Genomic DNA, 12442 nt, shown 5'->3' on the forward strand with positions numbered 1-12442 from the left:
GGCCCTGACTCTGTTGCCAGCTAAAAGGACCTCCAGCTGGTCATTGCCTGTCAAAAACCCCTAAAATGTTTTTTTTTTATGGCTCTAAAATGTTTTGATTCCACATTTCACCCATGAAGTGTTCTCTGGGTACTGCAGTATTTCTGATCTATACAAACTGAAATGACCCTTTTATCTAGCCGCTCCTTTCACTGAAAGTTTTCATTGATTCCCAATGGCTCCATATACTTTGGACAATTCTACCCAAATCACTGAAATAACTTTTTACTCCCATTCACCACAAATCATACTCACCATCACAGTCAAACTAACCAGATAATCATCAGCTTAGCTAGAGGTTACCAGTCATGTTATGCACCCCAGATCTGAACACATGCCCACCCCGATCTCTCAAATCATATCCATGAAAGTTTAGGGCAAGACATGAGATGATGGAGCGGGGAGTATCTGGCAAAGCACAAAAGGGCTGGAAGCGTCAGGTGAGCTGCTCTGCATGGAATGTTTCTGAAGCTGCAATAACCATCCTTTCCTTACATTTATTCTCACTGAAACCATCCTTACATTTCCATAGTGTATACGTCATTGGTGGTTTTGAGCCGTATTTTCCTCTAAGTTCTTAGAGGGCAGAGACCATATCCGCTCTCGGGCCCTCAAGAATTTAAAATATTCTTCCGTACATAATAAGTAGTTTTAAGAACGTGAAATAACTACTAGACTAATAATGAAATCTTTGGAAGAAAGATAAGCAATAAATGGTTAGTAAAGAAAATTATTGTTTCAGTTCTGAATGTAGCCATTCATTTTGCTATCAGTTTGAAAATCAATGACAAGATAAGGGCACACAAGTCAAAAAGAGTCCAATAGAAAAGAAAGTAAGATGAGTGACTGCAGAGAATCAATGAGATAAATGAAGCCTTTCCTGTGAGACAGTCGAGAGAGGCAGAAGTTAATGAGGAAGGGTTCCTAGGAAGCGTTTTGTTACTGTTTTTGTAGCTGTTCATTGGAATTTAATGTAGCTTAATTCTTACTTCTCTGAAAAAGAAAGCTAGAAAAAATTGGGAATCTGAGTCTAGAGCATTACTTCAGTTCTTGTAAATGGTGCAGCTCCTTTTCCCATTCCCTGCTTGGGGAATAATCCCATTCCACCTCCACCGCCGCAATGTAGTAGGTCCTCTTCCCCAGGTAGAGGTATGAACTCTTAGACGGCCGTCGGCACTGGTTCACCGTGTATTTTTGCTTCATGCCGCCTGTGTAGTGATCAGTCGTGAGGCACTCAATATCAAAAGTCCCTGGAATGGTAAATAAGACAGGTTACCTCTACAGAGTATTTTTCCCCACCTTCCCCCATCAGTCATCAGCCCTTTCTTCTGCCCTATTTTCATAGTACTTATAATCAATTGATATATATGTGTTAATATACTTGCTTGTTGTCTGTCTCCCTGCATTTGAAATTCAGCTCCATGGTAGGGAAGGCATAGCTCAGTGGTACAGCGTGTAGCTTAGCATGCACAAGGTCCTGGGTTCATTCCCCAGTCACTCCATTAAAATAAATATATAAACAAACAAATCTGATACCTCCTCCCAAAAATTAAAAAAAAAAATAGAATTTCACCTCCACAAAAGCAGACACTTCATCTCTTTTGTTCACTTTTCTGTATTTACATTTGTCTAATGAATAAGGGAAAAAGGGACACTGGACCTATCTTGCGTTTCAGTGGCACAAAATGAACCAAATAAAGCCTGAAGAAAGTTAGCATATTTTCATGTTTTGGTTAAAATCCTTTTTGGTTTCAGTTTGTTTTACTCATTCAGAACCAGTCCTGCAGGGGGCTTGGAACTGGCCTGGCTATAGTTCTAGTACAGAATATTTAATAGTAAGCAGCCAATAAGCCCACACTACATCTAGGCTGCAGAGACATGACAAAAAGTTCAGACGCAGAGCCTTTACGGGAGTCGTTCCCTTTCTAATCTGATTTGCCAGCTGTGTGTAAAGGATCATAATTTAAAAGGAGACTGTTTTGAGGGTCCTGCTATGTGGACATGGGAAAAACGTCAGTCCACTCTTGTCACTCCATCCCCTCCTCCCAACAGACAGGAACTGGACGCGTCCAGCATGTACAGAGCTGACAGCAAGGAAGGAAGGATACTGAGAGGCTTGGGGAAGGATGATCTTATCATCCAACACAGAATTTTAAACCAAAACCACACAAATTGATCCAACAGAGACGTGTCTTGATTTTAAAGGAATACACCTTCAGTGTCAGGCTGCATGAGGAGTGTAAGGCTCGTTTGAGGGAAGAGGTTGGCTGTGTCTCTCCTCCCGTCTCTTGACAGGTAAGTGTTTCCTGAAAAGTAGATCCCGTGTACATCGGCCTCATTTCCAGCGCTGAATAAATACCACACGACTGAATCTCCTTGGCACATATTGAGACCAGGCTGATTCCCGTACATGAATCCATTCATGGCTGTAAAAGTTGGGAAATTATATTTTTAAAGTGGTTTATCTTACGTTCTACTTCATGACAGCCTCCCCTACTCTCCAGAGCCAGCTAGATTTATTTAATTTTTAAAAGACCCATTCAGGCCTGCCCACCCCTTTATGTATCAAGAGTGTCTCTGCAACTCCTTGCTGTCCCCAGCCCTTCCAGAGCCGGCCCTGGCTGAAGGGCATGGAGCTGTATGTAGGCTCCTTGTTCTGTGCCCTGCACAACAAGCCACTTCTCAGTTCTCTCAAAGGTCCTATTTGTGAGCATCCAAATGGATGAATAATAACAGCTCTTCCTGGGCACTGCAGACTGGGAATGCGTTCATTGCTCTAGATGGAAAATTCTCTGATTCATCTTGAATCACAAAGCAGAGTATATGCAGGAAGCTTTCTTTCTCTCACTGCTATTTCTAATAGATGATATTCATGACTCCTCCAAAATGCAAAAATGTAAAATCAAAAGGAATATTTAAAAAATTGTGGATATTGTGACCAGTATATATCCAATTAAAAAACATCAGTTTGTTGGGGTAGGATATAGCTCAGTGGTAGAGTGTGCGCTTAGCATGCACGAGGTCCTGGGTTCCCTCCATTAAAATAAATAAATAATAAAACAAACCTAATTACCACCTCCCAATCAGTTTGTAGTACAACTTTACTTTTTTTTCCCTTCTGGCCACAAAGATCTTCCCATGCTGTCCATTAGTGGTGTGAGCATTTTGAACAATTAGCTCACTGTCTCTGAATTCTAACTGCATTTTAGAATTACACTGGGAGCCCAAAACCAAATCCAATGCTAAGTTTGAATTAAATATAAAAATCTCCAGAGGTTGTCCCGAACACTTAAAAAACATTTTAAATAGTTTTTAAAAACTCCCAGGGGGTTCTTATATGTAGTCAAGGGAGAGGCTCATTGAAGTTCATTGAGAGCAGAGGCCATAAAAGGAGCCTGTCATTATTAAGCTGCAGATGAAAAAAGCATCTAAACCAGTAGCTCTCAAAATTTAAACATAAATCAGAATAACCTGGAGGATTTGCTAAACAAAGATTTCTAGCCCCATACCCAAAGTTTCTGATTCAGTAGGTCAGAGCTGGGGGCCCAAGAACGTGCATTTCTAACAAGTCCCTGGTGATGCTGCGCGTGCTGATCCAGGGACCACATTTTGAAGACCGTGTATCTAACTGTATTTTTTATTTTGAATTAAGTGAAGTGAGGATTTAATTGACTGATGCATTAAGCAGTCAACAATATTACCCTCAGACCACTGTTATATTTAATCATTTATTGAAAATTAACCAATCAGCAAAGCTATCAGTATTCTGGTTTAATTAAAAGCATTCCAGGCACAGTACGGGAATTACTTGATACAGGTGGACGATGCAATACTTACAGTGCATCTTATTTGACTCCTGAAAGTCTTCATTCTCCTTATCCACCTGATCAGGTTCTGTTGTAAACATTCTGATATTCTCATCCAGGAGTAAACTCTCATTCTCATCAAACACTGTGGGGAACAAATAGAACTCCTTGTCTACATCTTTCTGTAAATCAAAACAGGAAAAACGAGATGAAGGCAGAATAAGTAAAGCAGAAAGACTTCCATCTACACAATACTAGTTATGCACCAACATGCCAAAGGAAGGATAAGAGCTGAAGTGCCCATTCCTCTTTGTAAATGAAGCTCACGACACACTCCCATCCACCACCAGAATTTTGATTGGTATCTATGTAGTGCATCTCTGGTTCAACAGGATAATTGAAGCCTCTCTCTGCATATAAAAGTTCTGATTCTCCTCTCCCTACCTCTCTGCCAGCTCTGCCCATACAACTTGAACTCACCAAAAAAAAAAAAATCTGTTAAAATTGGGGGGTGGGGATATATGTGCTTGTGATAGAAATCAGGGAAGGTGCCATCCACAGTTATAACAGCTGAGAACTCGTGTAAGGGAGAACAGGAAGAAACAGACACATCTTCAATGAAGAAATAGCCTGCAAGTAAGTTGGAACAAGAATTCACACACTCCCCAGACATGTGGACATTCTCACTTCCTCTCGCCCATCCCAGGTGAAAAATAAGGAAGCAGAAATGCTATCTGGTCTATGGAATAATTGAGTAGTTCACAAGAAGGCAGTTGGTCTAAGAAATCAAAGCATATGAGTCCCTGAGAGCAAATTACTCCCTCAAAGAAAAGAAAACTTGAATGATTACTGCATGTCTTTTTCCTGAGATCATTTTTTTCAGATGAAAAACATGATTAATCAAATTTCAAAAATCCAACCAAAGCAGAAACCTGAAGGCTAGATCCTGCAGAAAACTGAATCAGCGATGGAGATGGTCTTAAGAAAGCTCCCATAAGTCAGAAGAAGAGATTCAAAGATGAAAAATATACACATAGAAATAATTTTAGAGAGAAGTTATAAAAGGGGGAGACATAATGATGATAGTGGAAGTGTTCACTGCCATAAAGGGAAAAGACTATTCAGAATCAAAAGCTTCACTGAAAACGAGGCAAAGTTAGTAATATAGACCTATACCTAAAAATGTTCTGGGAAAAATTTTGGATTTCAGAGATAGACAAATTTCTACAATAATCCATTTTAAAAGTTATCATGAACCTTGGACTCCTCTGGCACAGTAAGTGTCAGAGGAAGATAGAATTAAGTGCCAATTACATTTCTGAGGGGAAAAGATTATGATAGAAAAATTTTATACCAGGCAAAGCACAACAAAGTCACATTTTCAGATGTTTAAGGATTCCAGCAGGGAACTGCTACCATCACTTATATACTGACCTATAGAGAAATGGTCAATGAAAAGATTACAGGTCACATTTCCTGATCATCATGCAATAAAACTAAATATTACTAATAAAAAGTTAAACAAATAAAAAGATCATATTTGGTCCAAATAACTCTTAGATCAAAGAAGAAACAAAAATGAATTTCTAAGCATTGAGTAAATAATGTTCAGGAGAATACTACACGTCATGTACGACATAAATTAAACAAATTAAACATAAAAATTCAGACTCTGAACTGTTTAGTTTAAGCAAAGCTGAATAAAAAGAGACGTAAATATCTGAAAATTTTAGAAAACTAAAATGAAGAAAGAATGAGTTAATAAAGACAAAAGCAGAAATAAATAAATTAGAACACTAAAAAGCTAAACCTAAAAATGTATTCTTTCAAAAGACCAATGAAATATGCAAAACTCTGGCAAATATAATAAAAAAAAAACTGAGACCCTGAGTTAGGAATGAGAAAGGACTACAACTGCATCAGTGGGGGAGGAAAAAATTAAGACCATTATGGACAATAATTGTGGTCAGTTGACTTAGGAGGCAACTGAATAGACCAATTCATGGGTGAAATAAAGAGAGTGATTAAAACATAAACAACAAAATTACTTCTTTTTAAAAGTCACAAGCTCAGAGTAGTTTATAGGCAAGTTCTTTTAAATCTCTAAGGAGCAGATGGTTCCTATCCATTTAAACTGTTTCAAAGTACTAAAACTATGGAAAGCTTTCCAATTTATTTAATGAAGATAGTACAACTATGATATAATACCTGAAAAAGCACACAGAATCTAAACTAATCACAGCTTAGATGAAAAATTCTAAGTAAAATATCAAATTCAACACAGAAAGATATCAAAAAAACCCCACTGTGCTCAAAGTAATGTTTCTCCCCCAGAAGCACAAGGATGGTTCAACCCTAGGAAATGCTTAATGTAGTTGGTCACACTTATCGGTTGAAGGAGAAAAGATATGTAATAATATCAAGGAAATCTAAAAATGACTTTTTAGAAAATTTGGCATTCTGGCACTAGCTGTTCCTTTTGCTTTTCCCTCAGATTTTTGCAAGGATACCACTTTAATATCTAGATCTCACCTCAAATAATACTTCCACCTTACCTAAACTATAATTTTAGTTCACTATCATATTACCCTATTTTGTTTTTGTAAAGCACTTGTCACTTTCTAAGGTTATCTATTTTTATTTTTTGTGTTTGCTTTTCTTCTCTCCTTTCTACGCTGTTACTCCCATTGCCTTTTCCTCTCTGCTACACCACACCCTAGAATAGAAATTCTATTAGAGCAGGTCTTACCAATGAATTCTATGCCTAGCACAGTATTTTTTCTGGAGCAGCTCAGTGATTTTAAACTGAAAAACAGTCTCAGTAAACCAGAAATAGAATTAAAAATAAGAACTAATAGCCACTGTCATACTTAGTGGTAAATTAATAGATATTTTCATTAAGATCAGACACTAATCTGACTATTCTAGCCAATCTGAAGCGGCATGGCTAGTAAGTGAAAAAGCCCGGATGAGGACTTTTGTTTTTCCAAGATGAGGACTTTTAATGTGTCCTGTAGACCTTCCTGTGTTGTGACTCCTTCACTTGCAAAATGAAGATCATAAAATATGTGGAAGATAAAACTCAAATTTTAAATCTCAACTCACTAAGTATCAGTTCCTCTACTGTAAAAACAGAGCTAACAATACTTAGCCCCTTGGGTTGCTGTGAAGGTTAAATGAAGTAAAATGTATGAAATACCCCAAAATTCAATAAACTTTAGTCTCCTCTTATTCCTTTCCCAGATAAGCACAAAAATCAAAGAATGGAATCCAAAGGTAGAAAATCATTTTTTTTCAGTTACATATTTACAGTTTTTAAATGATGGCATTACCATTTACAATGGTTAAAGAAAAATAAAACATCTAGGCATAAACGTAACAAAAAAAAATCAAAAACCTATAAAAGGAACTATAAAATACTCCTGAACAAGTGGAAAGACTTTTTTTTTAAGGATTTGATGTTTCTCTCCTGCTTAATAAGACCTCGCTTTGCTCCATAGAGCCTATGACCAGTCGCCAATTTGTTTCTAAGACACAGAGTTTGCTTAAGTTTTCTCGGGGCAGGAGTCTCTCTGCTTAATTGGCCTGGACAAAATTCTTGTGTAGTGTCACTCAACTTTATAGTAATGTCTGTTTTTCCTAAGTTACTTTGTATATTTGAGACAATCTCAATAAAACACTATCAAGATTTTGTTTTCTGGAGCCAGATAACTTTTCACAAGGTTCATTAGAAAGAATAAGTAAACGAAAATGGCCATTAAAATGATGAAAAATAAGTGCATTGAGGTATGGCTACAAGTCATTTAAACACATTATAAAGGCTCTGTAATTATAATAGTATAGTATTGGTGCATGAATAGATACAAACCAATGGAAAAGAACAGAAAATCAAGAAATGGACTTAATTGGAAACGGAAAAATATCCTATGCTCTTGAATTGGAAGGATTAATATTGTTAAAATGGTCATACTACCCAAAGCAATCTATAGATTTAATGCAATCCCTATCAAATTATCCAGGACATTTATTCACAGAACTAGAATAGATAATCCCAAAATTTATATGGAATCACAAAAGACCTAGAATTGCCAAAGCAATACTGCAGAAAAAGAAGGAAGCTGGAGGCATACCCCTCCCAGACTTCAGACAATACTACAAAGCTGCAGCAGTTCAAACAGTGTGATACTGGCACAAAAACATACATATGGATCAATGGAACAAAATAGAGTGCCCAGAAATAAACCTACACACCTGCAGTCTATTAATCTTCGACAAGAATGTCAAGAATATACAATAGAGAAAAGACAGTTTCTTCGGCAAGTGGTGTTGGGAAAGCTGGACAGCAGCATGTAAATCAGTGAAGTTAGAGCACTCCCTCACACCATACACACAAATAAGCTCAAAATGGCTTAAAGACTTAAACATAAGAAAGGACACCACAAATCTCCTAGAAGAGAACATAGGCAAAGCATTCTCTGACATAAACTGTAGGAATGTTTTCCTAGGTCAGTCTACCAAGGCAATGGAAATAAAAACAAAAATAAACAAATGGGACCTAGTTAAACTTATAAGCTTTTGCACAGCAAAGGAAACCAAAAACAAAACAAAAAGACAACCTACTGACTAGGTGAAATTATTTGCAAACAATGAGACCAACAGGGGCTTAACTTCTAGAATATACAAAATATACAACTCATACAACCCAACAACAAAAAACCAAATAACCTAATCCAAAAATGGACAGAAGACCTAAACAGATATTTCTCCAATGACGACATACAGATGGACAGGTGAAAAGATGCTTGATATGGCTAATTATTAGAGAAATGCAAATCAGAACTACAGTGGGGTATCACCTCACACCAGTCAGAATGGCCATCATTAAAAAGTCCACAAACAACAAATTCTGGAGAGGGTGTGGAGAAAAGGGAACACTCTTACGCTGTTGGTGGGAATATAAAATGGAAAACAATGTGGAAATTCCTTAAAAAACTAAAAATAGAGTTACCATATGATCCAGCAATCCCTCTCCTGGGCATATACCTGGAGAAAACTCCAATTTGAAAAGATAAATGCACCCCAATATTCATACCAGCACTATTTATGATTGACATTGAAGCAACCTAAATGTCCATTGACAGATAAATGGATAAAGCAGTTGTGGCATATATACACAATGGAATACCACTCAACCATAAAAAAAGAATGAAATAATGCCATTTGAAGCAACATGGATGGACCTAGAGATTATCATATTAAGGGAAGTAAGTCAGACAGAGAAAGACAAGTATCATATGATATCACTTATATGTGGCATCTAAAAAAATGATACAAATGAACTTATTTACAAAACAGAAACAGACTCAAAGACATAGGAAACAAACTTACGGTTACCAAAGAGGAAAGGGCAGGAAACGGATAAATTAGGAGCTTGGGATTAACATATACACACCACTATATATAAAATTGATAAACAACAGGGACCTACTGCATAGCACAGAGAACTATATTCAATATTTTGTAATGACCTATAATAGAATCTCTAATGGAAATACATATATATGGATAGATAGATAGATAGATAGACAGACAGATAACTGAATCACTTTGCTGTACACATGAAACTAACACAACATTGTACATCAACTATACTTGAATAAAAAAAGACAATTGGGGAATGTGAACATTGATTGGACATTTGATGATATTAAGGAATTAAGATGATGCTTTTAAGGTGTGATGATTGTATTGAATGCATTTTTAAAGGAATCCTTTTCTTTTGAAATTCACATTAAAATATTTATTTTAGAGATAAAAATAATGATAGGGTAGATATTTCTATTTCTAGGTCATAGGGTCATTTTCTTATTTCTAAAAAATATTTTAAGCAATATTTTTTTCCTCAGTAAATGTTGAATTACATCATTAATAGATGGTTTTTTAAAATGTGTGTATTGAGGTCTAATAGTATCATGAGAGACTTTGGATTTCAAGGAAAATCTTGTTTCCAACTCATCTTGGAATAATCATGTTATCCAGAGAATCTCTGCATGATACAGATATAAGTTTAAGAAAAAATTATAGTAAACATTATGTAAGGAACTCTTACTGCCTCAAAATCTAGAATTTACCTTATAATAATGATATTCAAAGGGATTGGAAAATTATTTTCATTTTCCTGATTGGACTTACCTGTTTCCCATTTGGAAGTAAACTTCCTTTCCTGCATATTTTCATTGGCCCGATCAGCCCAGTAAATATATCTTTGGTGGGATCCACAGCAGAATAGTACATCTTAGCTAGACAGACAGGATCTTTGTAAGTGGGTCCCACTTCTTCGGGGACAGTCCATTCATAGACGAATGTTTCTTTGGGTGCCACATGGGAGGCTGAAGAAGAGGGCACACCTGTAGGAAAGGTCACATTGGAGAGGTGAAGTATGCTTTCTAATGTGGTCATTTGAGCCACGAAGTAGGATTTAGTCTAGGATAACCCTCTTCTGTGTTTCTCACTATGAGTTAGAATGGAATCCTACTTGTGCTCCAATGTCAGGTTACATATGGGTACGATTTCCTCCAGGAAGTCTCCTCTAAACCACTGTCTGAGATGGGTGCCTGCTACGACCTGAATGTTATGTTTCCTCCAAATTCACATATTGGAATCCTAATGCCCAATATGATAGTGTTGGAGGTGGAAACTTTGGGAGGTGATTAGGTCACGAGAGTGAGCCCTTCTGAATGGGATTAGTGCCCTGACAAAATGACCCCACAGAGCTCCCAGCCCCTTCCTCCCTGTGAGGATACTAGAAGTCTGAGACCCAGAAGAGGGTCTTTATTGGTCAGCTTTGACATACATAAATATCTAAATACTTCTATATAATGGAATATTTTGTATCATTAAAATTACATTTATAAAATGTTTATGATGCAAAGAAACCAAACTGGGTACAAAATTGTAGTAACTAAATTTATATATTATGATCTCAAACACATGTAAAATATATATTACTATGTACACAGATGAAAGATTGGAGGAATTATATAGAAATACAATGGTGGTTGTTTATGGAACTATGGATAATATTTTTGGCTCTACCTTTTAATATTTTTCAAATATTCTAAAATGTGCATCTAATCTTATAATTGCAAGAAGGAACAATCACCCAAACAGAACTCCAGGAATGAATCACTGACACAATCCAAGTAAGTTACTGCCAGCATTGTCAATAGTCGTCCAATTAAGGCAGGACAAAATTCCATAAGCCAATTGGCAATGGCAGGAGAAGAGTTTTATGTGCTTCCTGGCATGATGCCTGAGAATGAGACACGAGCAGTTTCCTCGGGAGTTCCTGCCTTTGGTTTCCGCAGGACTGTTTTCCTGGGGTGACCGGCACAGTGGGTTATCACACGTGATCGTTTGGTTGCAGTGCTGTACTCACTTCCACTGGAGGAGCTGTAATGTGTGCCCTCGTTGCTCTTGCTGACTCTCACCCCAATCGGCTCAATACTGAGGGGATGGGCTCCTTTGTTATGGAAGGTGACTCTGACGGTGTCTTCCACCTCTGCCCAAATGACAGGACCTAGGGACGAAGGAAGAATTACTGTCCTCTCTGGTAGATAACAGAACACGTAAGCCAATTGTTTTCTTTGGCTTATCCTCTGGCAAGAACCACTGGAAGCAACATGCTTGTTGTGGCAAGTGGAAAGCTTGGTTTTTAAAAAGCCCATTATCAATTTGACATGGGGAGGCTGAGAAGGGCTTTTGGATTCAACTTCAGGTTAATGAAATGTGTTATCATTTTTATCCAAGTCAGTTCACAAGCTTTATACATCTATAAAAAATGACCCAGAGTATCTATAATCCCCTAGTTTTCTGTTGGCTAGGTGTGTGCTATTCGTCCCAAGAGTCAAGGGGTTGCTATAAACTTTGACCACCCAAATAGGGTAAGTCAAATTGTCTGGGATGTGAAAAGTAACTCTCGTGTGGACTTTTCATCACCAAAATTAATATTATTACTAAATATAGAATAAAACCACAGATATATCATCTATAAGTATTTTACATACTATATAAAATTATATTTATTGAGAGCGTTCTATGTGCTCTTCTGAGTGTTTATGTGTATTAACCCATTTAATCCTTACAATAACTTTATGAGGTAGGTATTTTTATTATTATCATTGTTCCCCTTTTACAGAAAGGGGACAGGCGCAGAAGGTTGAGTACTTTCGAAGGTCACACAGCTAACAGGTGCAGCGCGAGGACAGTCTGAATCCACCCACTCTCTATTCCACCCAAATGCCTGAGCAAGAACCGGTCTCTGGGCTCTGCCTGACAGCAGCCTGCAGAAGGTTCTAAAACAAACCCAGTCTGTCTCATTAGCAGTCTGGATTTTAGTTCTAAGGGAATGTACCTTTAGCTAAGAGCTGAGGCTAATAGCTTTCTTGTCTATTTAAACATATTCACATAAATACACAATTCCCCTTACCTCTTTAAGGAAAAAAAAATCATCATTTGAAGTCAGCATGGCTTTTAATGATGACGATTATATATTGGTAACTTATGTTTGGAAAAGTAATCAGCTGCTGTATTTTACT

The 12442-nt window shown here is 37.2% G+C and overlaps 1 protein-coding gene across 2 annotated transcripts in view; it reads right to left on the bottom strand.

The window, feature by feature from the left end:
- CP (ceruloplasmin) overlaps positions 1–12442 on the bottom strand; it is a 53458-nt gene that overhangs the window by 21979 nt on the left and 19037 nt on the right. For both annotated transcript variants that reach the window (XM_015237966.3, XM_006202790.4), the window contains exons 8-12: positions 11284–11424; positions 10038–10252; positions 3877–4027; positions 2253–2465; positions 1082–1289 (exon numbers count right to left, since the gene is read on the bottom strand). In XM_015237966.3, coding sequence (XP_015093452.1) covers positions 1082–1289; positions 2253–2465; positions 3877–4027; positions 10038–10252; positions 11284–11424 — 928 coding nt within the window. The remainder of the gene's footprint in view (positions 1–1081; positions 1290–2252; positions 2466–3876; positions 4028–10037; positions 10253–11283; positions 11425–12442) is intronic.

This window comes from Vicugna pacos, chromosome 1 (genome assembly GCF_048564905.1).
Source record: "Vicugna pacos chromosome 1, VicPac4, whole genome shotgun sequence".
NCBI classification, from domain to species: Eukaryota; Metazoa; Chordata; class Mammalia; order Artiodactyla; family Camelidae; genus Vicugna; species Vicugna pacos.